At 39.9% G+C, this 14,114-nt stretch overlaps 1 protein-coding gene across 3 annotated transcripts in view; it reads right to left on the minus strand.

Moving 5' to 3' along the window:
- Positions 1 to 579: 579 nt before the first annotated feature.
- Positions 580 to 14,114, minus strand: part of RALB (RAS like proto-oncogene B) — a 37,211-nt gene continuing 23,676 nt past the window's right edge. For 2 of the 3 annotated variants that reach the window (XM_081051587.1, XM_081051589.1), the window contains 3 exons: positions 9,479 to 9,687; positions 5,784 to 5,961; positions 590 to 2,956 (listed from right to left, as the gene is read on the minus strand). In XM_081051587.1, coding sequence (XP_080907713.1) covers positions 2,837 to 2,956; positions 5,784 to 5,961; positions 9,479 to 9,687 — 507 coding nt within the window. In that variant the 3' untranslated portion in view covers positions 590 to 2,836. Of the gene's footprint in view, positions 2,957 to 5,783; positions 5,962 to 9,478; positions 9,688 to 14,114 lie in introns of all 3 variants that reach the window. The other variant, XM_081051588.1, reaches the window with a different exon arrangement.

Consider the following 14,114-nt stretch of genomic DNA (forward strand, 5'->3'; position numbering starts at 1 on the left):
GCATTTTAGCATGTCACTTTCTAGACCAGAGGTGAATTTTATATTTCAGTTGTCATTTACATTTATATCTAATTCACTTAATCTAAAGCATACATTTTTCCCACATTTTTATGTCATTGAAATCAGGATGGACTCACTTAATGGACAGGCTTTTTTTTCTTAGCTGTATTAGGTTGGCGCAAAAGTAATTGCGGTTTAAAAGTTTAAAATAATTGCAAAAACCGCAATTACTTTTGCACCAACCTAACATATAAATTATGATGACAGTCAATAGCGGCTTCGATTTGATGAAATAGGATACTTGTAAAAATACATCAAGGTATTTTTTCCCCTACGTCACTTCATGAAATCATAGACTGTAACATCTTCTATTACTCTGCCTCTCCCTCATTATATTCCAGCCATACGCTGGCCATCGGGATCTTTTCCTGAACATCTCAGGACCTCTGGACCAGCTGTTCTCTAGCCTGAAAGGTTCCCACACCCACCAACCAGCTCCTCCCATGGCTGGCTCCTTCCTCAGCTTAAATGTCACCCCCTTGGAGACGCTTACAAACGAAAGCAGTTCTACTGCCCAGAAACATTTCCTATCATGTTACCCAGTTTTATTTTCAGCAAAGCACTTGCCCTAATGTTTTCATTTATTTGTAGCTTTCCTCACTAGAGCATTAGCTCTCGGAGAGCGTGTCCACCTTGTTCAACACCGCATCCCAGCACACAGAATAGTCCCTGACACAAAGCACATGCTTGCATATTTCTAGAACGAATACTTTAGGAAAACAATGCTAGGCTGTGGACACAATAGCTAATGATTTAGCAAGTAACTATGCTTCAAGTTTATAAATAACATTTCTTCCTTAATTTTCTATGGAAAAGACTCTCACATGTATAAATTATTTTGTTAGCAAGATCCATTTCTGATTGCTATTCAGTTAAATATAATTTTTGACATATACTAATAGCATATACTAATACCAAGAATAATTTCCATAGCATGAAATAATTCATACCATCTTTAATTTATTTGTACATATTCCAAATCCACCGACTCTTGACTGGAACTGATTTCAAACAGGTGGCAAAACTAGGATAAAAAGAACTAGGTTGTGTCAAAAATTCACGAGTGTGATTATCTCCGACTCTTTCAATTTTAAGAAGGGTAGTCATCTCTCCCAAAGGAAAGATGAACTTAATATTAAGGTTTATACTTATCATTTTATTTCCCACAGCCCAATTTAAAGGATTAACTGAAGTAAAGTTTGTCTGCTATTGCCGAACATCAAACAAGAACAATTATGAATAACATACTGTCAATTTCTTTAATACTTGCACTTCACATGTATGACAAAAGGATAAAGTAAAAAGGCTGAAATCCTGAAAAAGTATATTTGTCTGCTTTTTTAAATTCAAAAGCCCATTGTTCTTTGGGAGGTGATACAAGATTGTTTTCCAGTCAGCTCATAATTTCTACAATTTCTATAGTAACCATAAATTTCAAAGATTCCTGTTCTCTCCACCCCAATTCATTTTTGGCACTTGTGTGTAAAATGTCACTTCTGAAAAATGGGGGGAAAATGTGAATGCTGGGTTTTTATCACAGCACTCTTTTCCTGATGGAAAATTTTCTGATTGCTGAATTGGAATATCGATTCAAGAAAGATTAACAATATCTCATCAATAAAAATCTTTTCCTAACTATATGGCTGTCTCAGAAAAAAATATTAGAAATAGCAGCCAATTCTCAGAGATAAAGGGGCAATGACTTATCCTTTCCCACTTCTAATTTTAAATTTAGAATTACTCAGCAATTCTATGAGAGGTAGAATGTCTGGCACAGGATCTGGCTTCATGATTGTAGAATACAATTTTAACTAATCACATTCTTTTGAAGAACTCATGTTCTACTTTAAGAAACAAAAGAAGAGGTTTTCCCACCTCAGCGTGCAAAGAGAAGCTGATCAGGAGGACAGAATGTGTTATTACTGGTTGGAGAAGGAGGGGCCTACCCATAGGACTGGCAATTAGCAGAGGATTTAGCAAAAAGAATTATTTAAAAATCTGATCAGAAAAGTGTATCATTTATAAAGTATACTACTCTTGAGTCTTCACTTAGTCTATTAAAAAGAAGCTCCTACACAAAATTCAGGATGCTACAAGGAGGAAAATAGCCAACACAGCCTATCACTGGCCAATATTTAAATACAAAAAAATACAACTTACATTTTTCATATGGGAGAAAATTTATGAGCTGGGTATTGACCTCTTTGGCCCAATTCAAATTTATTTTTTTTAGCTATGATTCAGATCCACTGAGTATTGCCAAGAAATGTATCCAAAAAAAATCTTTGAATTTTTCAGCATCATTAGAGTTTAATGGATTTTTCTGAGTACTACGGTTAAGCTGACAAGGGTTGGGGGAGTCTTACCCCACCCCTTCTCCCAAAACCTAACAAAATAAGACATTTTTATTTCAAAACAAAAGATGCTAATGTTATGAAACTGGGGGCGGGGGTGAGGGGAGGTGCTACGACAGTCCTCTTTCATTTAATAAACGCTGGACTATTTCCTACCTCTAGCACTATATACGCAGCTAAACTTCTGGGAGGGAGAAAAAAGGGAACCCCCAAACTCCTGACAAAGTAGCCGGTCCATTATAAGGTCCAGGAAGTATTTCTCCTGCCAGCCACTGATTCACAAGTATTCTTCCCCGTGTAAGAAGTCTGCGTGAATGAAGTTGGGGTGAGCAGGGAACACACCAAGCAGCGGACCATAGTCTTCTCCTAACCGCCCGCCCTGTGTCCTCAGCTGAGACGGGTTTCCTCCCGCATCTTGGCATTCACAGTAAGCAGCATCTTTCTTTAAAACTCTTCTTGTTCTTGCTGCTTTTCTTGCCATTCTTGTCTTTGTTTTCCGACATCTTCTTTGCTCTGATTTCTCTCATTAGATCAAAGAACACCTGGCGTAAGGAAGAAGGGGTGAAGAGAAGAGGGAAGAAAAAGCCTTTAATGATATAATGAAGCAATTAGACTGAGCATAAAGCCAAAGTTATTTTTATAAACCAAATGTCATCAGAAACAAAAGGTCTAGAGCAAATAAGAACAATTAACATGAAAAACATATTCTAATTCTACTGTATAAACATCTCTGCTCATATCATACAAGCAGTCCACCTACAGACAGAAGCATCACACTGTTACCACCACTCACAGCTTATTTCAGAATGATAAAATCTTTTCTTCTCATAGTTTGATGAAGGATAAAACAGCACAGAATGGATCTACAACAGTTCATGACATTTACAAACATTGAGAGCGACAATAGTAACCAGACTTCCTAGCATTTCCAACCACCAGAAAAGGAAAGGACGATACAAGTACCTGTCTCTTATTTAATCCTTATCACCCTGTCAAGGTAGCACTATTACACAGGACAGCATTCCCAGCGTAACTCCCCAAGAGCAGACTAGGGAACACATTGGCAGGGAAGAAAATGGGCAAGAACCATAAACAAACGAAGGCTCCCTGCACTAAGAAGCCGGGGAAACGGGGAGAGAGAGGTGTCCTGGCACCCCTCCCCATGAATGCCCCTACCTACTTCTCAGGAACAACCTCTCCTCCATTCCCTGCTGTGTCAGCTGAAAGAAACCTTATCAAGAACTGCCGAGACTTGTCCTCTGGATGCCAGTGTTACTTAGATACGATCATCATTTGTCACAATAGTTTGGGTTTTACTCTCTGGTGCCAGAATCATGCCAAAGTACTGTCTATATTCAAGCAGACAAAATATGCCTCCTACAAAGAAACATTTGAGATTTCTCCTAGAGAATGACGGAGACTGAAAGTGGGAGAGCGGAATGTAGGCTTTTATCTTTGGACGGCCACACAAAACCACAAGCTCCCTTTATTTTCAAGACATACCTTCTTAGTAGAAAGCAAGATCAAGCTTTCTGTGTGGGACTTCATGAGCATTTCCCACCAGCTCAGGGCTCAGAAAAGGGCCCCCTCTAAACTTAAGCACCCCCTTTTCTCCAGCCTCTCAGGAAAGCACCCCACCCATAACAGTAACAGTGAAGCGCTTCATATGTTACAGGTTTTTCTTTCTGTTCTAACAGCAAAAGTCAGGAGGAGGGTAATGGAGTGTGTCCAACTTAAAACGATGACAAAGTTGTTCATCGGCTGATCTTATCAACAATCTCCTTTCGTGTACATTGTTTACAAATGAACACAATGCTGCCAGTCATAAGTTTCTGCTGGTTCCTGTTTGGCAGGTCAAGCTGGTCGAGAGAAGGAAGGGGAGATGGCGAGCCACTGTGCAACAGAACCATCCATCAAAACAATGCAGTTCCATGCTGAGAAGACCTGCCTGATTTTGTTGAAGATGAAATACATGTCTAGATTTCCTGTGTTTTCTACAGCTAGGAAACAATTTGACAGAAAGAGATTTGGAATAGCATAAGAATCAACATAAGAGTTGAGATAATAAAACGAAGAAAAAGTGGCTGACAAGTGACTACACATTACACTGCAGGCTACAACTAAACAGATTACGCTGTAGGTGCTGCCAAAGTGTTTCTAAACTGAACCCCTTCTAAAACAACATTGTAAATACCAATGTTCCTTTTGTAGCCTTTCAAGCTAAAGGAAAGCTGGTTATAAACCTCTCCCTCTTTAGGTAAGAGGTAAAGGAGAATTTTTTCGCCATAAGAAAGAGACATGAGAGGCTGACTGGAGGATTCAGACGCTGATTCTGCATGACGCAGAGCAGACATACCCACTGCATGGCTGCCGAAGAGAAATGGGTTTAGATTTTACAAGAGTATCAATTATGAAGTAAGAGCTGATGAGCAAGGTGAAGGCACAGGGAAAGCCTCATTTTCAGGTTGTCTGTTTTAGCTGTATGACAACTATTTTGAGGCTAAATTTTTTCAAAAAAGATCTAACGATCGCAGTCATTGATAGGTGGATTCTCAAACTGTCAACGCTCATCAATATCAACGTCATCCTTTCATTAGCTTCTGAGATTTGAGTGAGAAAGTACGCTGGGGATTGGTAAGGGAGAGAAAAGAAATCTCTGGAGAGTTGATTCCTGAGGGTAAATACTATGTAGAGACTCAATCCTAGAGACAGAACATGTTGCTCTGCCTGTGGACGATAAGGTGAAAAAAAACAAATCTAACCAATAACTCAATGAGAGAAAAATGAAGACAAGCCTTTTTCCTTTGGGGGACTCCCCAGCAGCAGCCGGCACCCCCAGCCCTGCGCCTGAAGAACCACGAGCTATGGAACATGAGAGAGGACGGGAGGCTACAGCCAAGTCCTCGCTTAATGTTGTGGCTACTCGTATGTTCTGCGACCCTAAGCAAACTAAACCAATTTTACCACAGGCTAATTGGTATAAACAAGAGTTAAGTGCCTATGGCATCTCAGCAATGTTATAACAAAAGGACACTGAAGGAAACTGTTATTTGAGGACCTGCTATATTTATGTCCATCCTTCCAGCCCAGTCTTTACAAACCAAGGACCTCATCTCACCGTACTTCCAAGGGCTGTGGTGACATTAAGCATACTCTAACAAGGCTGGTGACAAACTGAAAAGGGTCTGGGTTGTTTTAAATCCGGGGTCAAACCCTCCCCGTGCTTCTCACTATAATGACGTACAGCTGGAAAAAAAATCAGTCCTCCTCTAGTTTCCATAAATGGTTCCCTTAAAACCAAACAGAGCAGGCGTCTGCGTTCTGCTGGTTCTCAAGTCTGTTTCCAAGAAGCACGCGGCGCGCGCCCACCTTGTCCACGTTGGCCCGCGTCTTGGCCGAGGTCTCCACGTACTGCACGCCCCACTCCTCCGCCTTACTCCGCGCCTCCTCCACCGGCACCTGCCTCCGCTCCTCCAAGTCCGACTTGTTTCCCACCACGAGCAATGGAATTTTATCTTCTTCAGCCTTAACGCGGAGGATCTGTTCCCTAAGGCGTTACATCAAAAATAAAGCATCTAAAATGAAAGGCTTTCCAAAGGCAGAAGGAGAACCTGCTGCTCTCAGGGCATGTCCCAAGGACGGAGGTACTCCCCAGATCCTGTCATAAACGAGACAAGGGTTTTCAAAGTCTGATTCTGAGAATGACCTGGCGTGCTTCTCATGAATATAGACTTCTGGGCCCCACAGTAGCCCTGCGGGAGTAAGGAAATGTCTGGGTGGGCGCCCAGGTTCTGCATGTCAACAGGGTCCCCAGTTTATGCTTAGGTAAAAAAACAAAAAAGTCCCGGGGACCTCTGAGATCAAAACAAACTGAAAGAAGTATCATATAATATGATAAATATTATATGCTTAATAGTCCCCTTGAAAAAATGGTATAATTTCTTTGTGAGAATAAAAGCTATGAAATCCACTGTTTTTCATATGGAAGATGGTGTGTGCAGTCTATTAGCATATCTTGAAATCAATTTAGTGTGTCACAACCAGCAATTTTTTTTCTCACTGCAATAGCATAAAAAAGGAACATCAGAGGGAACCTCTACCTCTAAAGTAAGTATGGTTTTGTGATACTTCTGTTTCAATTTTATCTATGTGTGTACGCACCTGTCCCCTCCACCCACCCCCTACTGGGGTTTCCATTTAGACACAGTAAATGTTACAGGCCACAGAATGGTGGGGAACTGTTGTGTTAGACAGTAATTGTGTTTAATGTGCATTATTTTTCTACTACAAAGTGAACCAAAAAAATGAAAGGAAATACTGCAAGGCCTATGGAAAAGTACTTCAAAAGTATCCCCTCTGAAAGAACATTAAATTTAACCTCCACTAAAAATAATCAACTCTATAAAGTTATTAATCAAAACCAAATATTTAAAAAAATTATTCCATTTGCACTATTTTGATCTAGTAGGGACATTTCTACTTCTACATTCAAATACATTCCAAAAAGAGATCCCTTTAAAAATGTATTTGGTGGAGATCGGCACTGATTTTTATGTGATATAGGATAACATTTCATAATAATAAAAATATTAAAAAGTTTTTCCATATAGTCAACTGATGTACCAGATATCAAATATTTTAAGAAAAACGAAAAGAAGAAAAGCAAGTAGGTAATTGAAAACTGCCTCTAAGTAGCTTTGCTAGCCCATATATTTCAACAAGGGTCAAACAGCACACTATATTCAGAAGTTATGTGATCAACATAAACTATAAACACAAAAACTGATAGCTTTCTGGCTCACTCGACTTCCAGAGGCGTGTCAAATCACCTCTTTACTAAACACATTGATCCAAACATGGGAGTACCAAGTTCTGGTCTCTTGTAACAAACCCTTCTCTCTAGTTTATGGAGTATGCCCAGGAAAAGTGTCAAGCTAAGAGTGTATTAACATTTTGTTTTATATTGGGATCTTTCCATTTGGACGATAAACACAGAAATGCTCTATTTTAAAACTGTTAACAGGCATAAAGTAAAGTGACTGAGTTTAACCACAAAGGCTCAGATAATCTACCTCCATTCTTTTGATTCCAATGACATGAGAAAGCTGGACAGCGCTGAGACCTGTATCTAAATGTCAGGGTTCAAGTCAGAAGAAGAAGCTTCCCTTCCTTTTCCTTCTAGGTGGTCCTGTCCTTTTCCTTCTAAGGATCCCTCTTCTCTCATCACAACCAAAACCCTTCTCCTAAGATGAGATGAGACTCTGTTCCAACTCTATGGGAATGCATATTATCCGTGAGTGTGCGCATGCACATGCATGTATGCACGTGTGTGTGTGTGTGTGTGTGTGTGTGTGTGTGTGTGTGTGTGGTGATTTGGAAGGACAGGACAGGGTGGAACCATCTATACCCTGGAGATGACTCTTCTACTGCCCAACATTTCGTTTATTGATGAGTCAAAGGGCAACAGGAAATGAAGCGGCTCAGGACAGGAGGAAAATCAGGCAGTGTCTGCACCTGTCCTGTTTTACCTCAGGGAGGCATAAAACAGGGTCATGTAGCCGCAAACACAGTTATGAATCCATGGGCCACATCCACATACAGAAGTCTCTAGGTATGTCAGAGACGTGTAAGAATTAGGACTTCTCACACGGAGCCCTAGTCATTTGACAGATCATCACAGCGCGCACACTATGGTTTCAGAGAACTGATACCCCACTTTCAAGTCTCTGCTGGGTTACGGCAGTTCACCCCTTGAGGCCTCTCTGGCCCGTTCCGGCCTCCCTCCAAATCTTAGGGGGATATTTAGCTTCCTCATTTTCACCTTAATTTCTGACAAACTTACTAAAGAATAAAAAAAAAATTACTGTTCGGTTTTTTTTTTTAGTTCCTTTAGACTCTAGATCTGGTTCTTAAAATAAAAAGTCATCTGGACAGATGTTTATAAGGATAGATTTAAAATGGCAATGGTGTAAGACAAATGGGAAGCTTACAGGGTAAAGAGAAAGATATCCTTCCCATTAGAACTCCCATAAGAAGTATGCCTAATGGCTCACTATTTCCTTATAACAAAATAAACTTAAGGTATATGAACTAGCACGTTTTCCTTTTTTTTCTTTTAATTTTTCTTGGGGAATATTGGGGAACAGTGTGTTTTTTTCCCAGGACCCATCAGCTCCAAGTCAAATCGTTGTTTTCAATCTAGTTGTGGAGGGCGCAGCTCACTGGCCCGTGTGGGAATCAAACCGGCCTCCTGGGTGTTATGAGCACTGCGCTCTAACCACTGAGCAAACCGGCCGCCCCAAGTAGCACATTTTCCAATGGGTTATAGCAGTGAGTGTTCCGCTCACTATGTAAGGACCATGTGACCATGTGAGAAGGCCTGGGGATACGACACAATGAAGGGTGGCTACTGTTCCTGCCCTTACGGAATTCATAATTTTAAGCAACATTTCATTGCTTTCACCAATAAACAAAAACAAACGCATCTTCAGATAAAGAAACAGCATCTCTGATGCTAAATAAACCTTCCCAGAGTCACCAAACTGGTCAATGGCAGGGCAGAGATTCAAACCCAGATCTGCCTGGTTCTTTCTACCTTACGGTTGCAGCAAATGGTCCCTCTGACTCACATCTTTCACTCTGCTGACAATGTCTCATAAACCTCAAAATAGATCAAACTCATTACTTTTCCAGCAAAGTTATGAAAAAGATAAAAGATGGTTAACTCTTACCAATCACTGTCTCTCAGGATTTATATGAAAACAGAACGACAGGTTCTTGACTACACAGAATGGCTTTGTCCTGTTTAGGGGCAACAGAATCTTAAGGTAATTTATAGTCAGAAACTATTATAAAAAAGGGAAGTCCAAAGAGATTAAAACAAATGGGGGACTACGATGTGCCAAGATTCAAAAAGCTCCAGAAAATTCTTTGGACAGATTCTTCCTAATCACAAGCTCAACCTTCTACGTACCACAATGCTCAGCCCCAAATTCCTTGGAAGCCAAGTCACAAGAAAGGAAGGCAAAATGCCTGCTGGGGGCTGGAAGCTATTTCTGAAATACCTGAATTCGGCAGTTGCTGTAAACGATTCATGTTCTGTAATTGAGAACACCAGGAGAAAACCCTCCCCGCTCCGAAAGTAGTTGTCTCGAATGGCTGCATAGTCTTCTTGTCCAGCGGTGTCCAGAATGTCTATCTGGACTTCTTCTCCATCGAGAACTACTTTCTTTCGGTAACTGTCAGCTTTGGTGGGTTCATAGTCTTCCACAAACTGTGGAAATAAACAGCATTATCAGAAATTAACAAAGTTTTAAGGGGAATAAAATCTGCCACAAAAACAAATATCAGCATTTGAGAACTCTGCCTGCTTTGCCAGCTGAGTGGTACGAGGGCCTGAAGTTATCATGCTATGTGTGCAGCACCATGAAATAAAAATAACTCCGTATAGAACACTTCTGTTTACTGCTCTCTGTTCTACCATTTTTTATTTTGTTTTTAAACAAGAGCAGATATCCTATGTTACAGATGAGGGAGCCAAGCACAGAGCAGAACACTGGGCAATACTGTTGTCAGTAAAAAATTCTAATACAAACACTGGCAAGGGTGCGAAAGAGGAACTCTTATTCATAATCAACAGAAGTATACAAGCCATCTGAAAAGTTACTTGGCAAGAGATACAAGAGGTTTAAATAACTATACATGATAAACTCCAAATGGGTCAAAGATTAAATGTGAAAAATAAAACCCTCAAGTACTAGGAGAAAATGTGGGTGAAATCCCTTTATTACCTTGAAGTGGGGAAGGCCTTTTTAACTATGACTCAAAATCCAGAAGCCATGTAAGAAAAAAATTCATAAATTAGACTACATAAAAAAGAAACAAACAAAAAGAAAAACTTCTGTTTGGCACACGCATCATAAACAAAGACAAATGATGAACAAGGAAAATATTGAAGCCATGTCACCAAGAGCTATATACAAACAGTCTCTAGAAACAGGGAAAGGGGAAAAAATAATCAACAATCCACTGGGAAACAATACGCAATTCACAGAAAAATAAGTACATATGATGTTAAATATATGAAAAGGTGTTCATCCTCACTAATAAAGAAAACAAAAATTGTAACTGCATTGCGATACTGCATTTCACCTACCAGAACAGCAAATATCCCCAAGTGTGACCACAGACCCTGGGGGAAAGGTAGCCTTGTACATGGCTAGAGGGCGTGGGGAACAGCGCAGTCCTCCGACATGAATATGGCAACACCTAATACAACGAGAGATGCACTTGTCCTCTGTCTCAGCCATCCTGCAACTAGGAACCTAATCTACAGAAAGACCTGCATGAGAACATCCAAGGTTACTCACTGTAGCATTGTGTGTAATAGCAAAAGATTAAAAACCACCCAAGTGCCCAGCAACAGGAACCCACATAATGGAATACCATGCAGCTATTAAAAATGAGCAAGAACATTATGTACTGATATGTAAAGATATCCAAAATATAACAGCCCACTGTTTGTACAAGGAAAGCAGGAGAATAAAAAATAAGATATATATTACATACATATACATCTATATGTAATATATATACACATATACACACATATATATAATGAGCATGTTTTGGCACATATATAAATACATATATCCATGCATATATCCATACATATATATCCATATATATATCCATATATGTATGTATAGGGATATATGTATTTATATATGTGCCAAAAATCACCCTGGAAGGAAGGACAAACAAAACAAATTCAAAAGCTGTTAAACAAAAAAACTAAAGTAAGTGAAACTAAATGAATATTAAATGGGTAATGTAGCCACATAGAATTATTTCCAGAGACTTCAGAACAGAATGTTTTGATAGAATGCATCTCACTAAAAGACACTAAGGACAAAAAAATTTCCAAGAAATGGTAAACTTCCTTCAGTGCTTGTATTATTTAGTAATAATGATACTAATATTTCAAAGCTATTGTCTTTATGTTATATTATACACCAAACAAATAATTACCTTAATGATTCAGAAAAGACTAAATTAATGACAGTAGTGAATGTGCTGTTAAAACTGAATTGGTGCTGGTATATGGAAGTGGATCTCCACATGCATAAGAACAAATTTTGATCCCTACTTCACATCACATACAAAATTTAATTCAAAATGGAACAAAGACCCAATATAAGTGCAAGAACTATACACTCTTAGAAAAAAACATAGGTGTAAATATTTATGACCTTGGATTTAGCAATGCATTCTTAAGATACACCATCAAAAGCAACAAAAAAATAATACATAAATACGACTTCAAAATTTAAAACTTTCGGGCAGCTGGATGGCTCAGTTGGTTGGAGCCCGAGCTCTTAACAACAAGGTCGCCAGTTCAATTCCCACCTGGGATGGTGGGCTGCGCCCCCTGCAACTAAAGACTGAAAACAGCGACTGGACTTGGAGCTGAGCTGTGCCCTCCACAACTAGATTGAAGGACAATGACTTGGAGCTGATGGGCCCTGGAGAAACACACTGCTCCCCAATATTCCCCAATAAAATTTAAAACAACAACAATAACAAAAAACAAAACATTTCTTTCTTTAGAAAAAAGCGAAAACAAAAGTTTCTCATTCTACAATATAGCCTGGTATGACTCAGACCATCAAGGTTTCAGTCTGAAGCTTATTCATCTTGGGGCCCCTCTTTAAGAAAATACAAAATTACAAATATTGGATAGAAAAGTGAATATCTAGAAGGAGAAATCAAAATCCATTACACAGTTTTTCAGATGGACACATACTGTGGTGCACACCCCCTCAGGTGGCCCTCCGTGAGTCATAGCCTTGGACGATGCCCTTCCCTTGATCGCAGACAATCCTGTGACCGGCTTCTAACCAACAGAATATGGCAACGGACATGAGATTACTCCATGACTACGTTTCCTTATGTGAGACTCTGTCTTGGCTAAGCAGAGACTTTGCTGCTGGCCTTGAAGAAGCAAGCGGCCATGCTATGAATACCTCTGGGAGGGCCTGGTAGCAGGCCCTGTGGCGGCCTCTAGGAGGTTGGGCCTCCGTCCTACACCTGCCAGCAACCGGAGAGCTTAGAAGAGGACCGGAGCCTCAGCTGTGCGCACAGCCACAGCTGACGCCTGACTATAGCCTTGTGAGACCCTGAGCAGGGCACCCGCTGAGCCATGCCAGGTTCCTGACGCCCGGAAACCGCAGAGAACAAGTATGTGTTGTTTTAAGCATCTGAACTTGTGGTAATTTGTTATACAGCAATAGAAAATTAACACAAATATCACAAAATCCAGCAAAAATAACATTTTTATTAATTAACTGCCTGGTATATTAATGACCATACCTCTAGAATACCTTCCTATTTTTTTGTGTGTGCTATATATTCTTTGATTATCTTGTCATATGTCAATGATTTTGAAATATTTCCTATAGAGAATTTAAAAAAATCATTTAGTTTTTCCTCTAGCCTAGTTGATCCACATTTCTTTTTAGTGATAGTTTAGAAAGGTTTTTTTCAGCTTCACAACTACTTGACATTACTAGTAATGCAAGTTTTAGGACTGTCGTCAAATTTAGGATATCTCTATTGTGCTTCCCTGTAAGATCTGGAAGGACTTTCCAGTTTTTAGCTCCATTTGTTTCGACGCTTGTTTCTCCTCCACAGCCCACACATTCAGTGCCAGGTGCACTGGCAATGTTCGTACCAAGCTACACCCCTGACGCTGCGCCTCACATCACAATGCAGGTGAGTCAGCGCAGCGCTCGGGAGGAATATTCCCAGAAGCCATTCCTACATGGCTGGTTTGGACCCCAGGTCCAAAGTGACTCCAAACCACAGAAGTGGATACCATTAATCCCCAACTCCACGTATCCTTAATTCAACTTCCCTCAACTAGATGCCAAAAATGCCCATGGCCACTCCAACACCTCCCAACGTAAGAGGAATTTGGACAGAAAGTCTAGTGGAAAGAGATAATGATCTTAACCAAAAACTGTGGTTCTTTCGCAAATTTTGTAAAGCACATGACCACATGGAAATATGATGCAAGTGAGAGGCTCTGATGTTTAAGTTCTAATCGGAATACTCTGCCTGTAATACCAGCGATGGCCATCAAGAAGGGACATTCGTTGCCACAGGAATCAACTCTATTGTCATACTGGACTCAGCACCAGTTACCTTATATACATTGAGTGATGGCAATTTTGGGCTAGGATGGTGCAGTCTTCACTTTGTTACTGCAGAGAACTAGAGAGAACCTGAGGTCTATCTGTTGAGAAAACGTTAAGTCTTATGACAACTTAGCTCTCCCTTTTCTTTTTTTTTTAATTAAAATTTATTGGGGTGACAATGGTTGGTAAAATTATATAGGTTTCAACTGTACAATTCTGCAATACATCACCTATATATCACATTGTGTGCTCACCATCGAGTCAGCTCTCCTTCCATCACCATATATTTGATCCCTTTTACCCTCATCTACCATCCCCTCCCCCCTTACCCTCTGGTAACCACTAAACTATTATCTGCATCTATGAGTTTTTGTTTATTTGTCTTATTACTTTGTTGTTTTCAGTTTTATATCCCACATGAGTGAAGTCATATGGTTCTTGACTTTTTCTGTCTCACTTATTTCACTTAGCATAATAATCTCAAGAGCCATCCTGTTGTCAC

This window comes from Rhinolophus hipposideros (genome assembly GCF_964194185.1).
Source record: "Rhinolophus hipposideros genome assembly, chromosome: 6".
Taxonomy (NCBI): Eukaryota; Metazoa; Chordata; class Mammalia; order Chiroptera; family Rhinolophidae; genus Rhinolophus; species Rhinolophus hipposideros.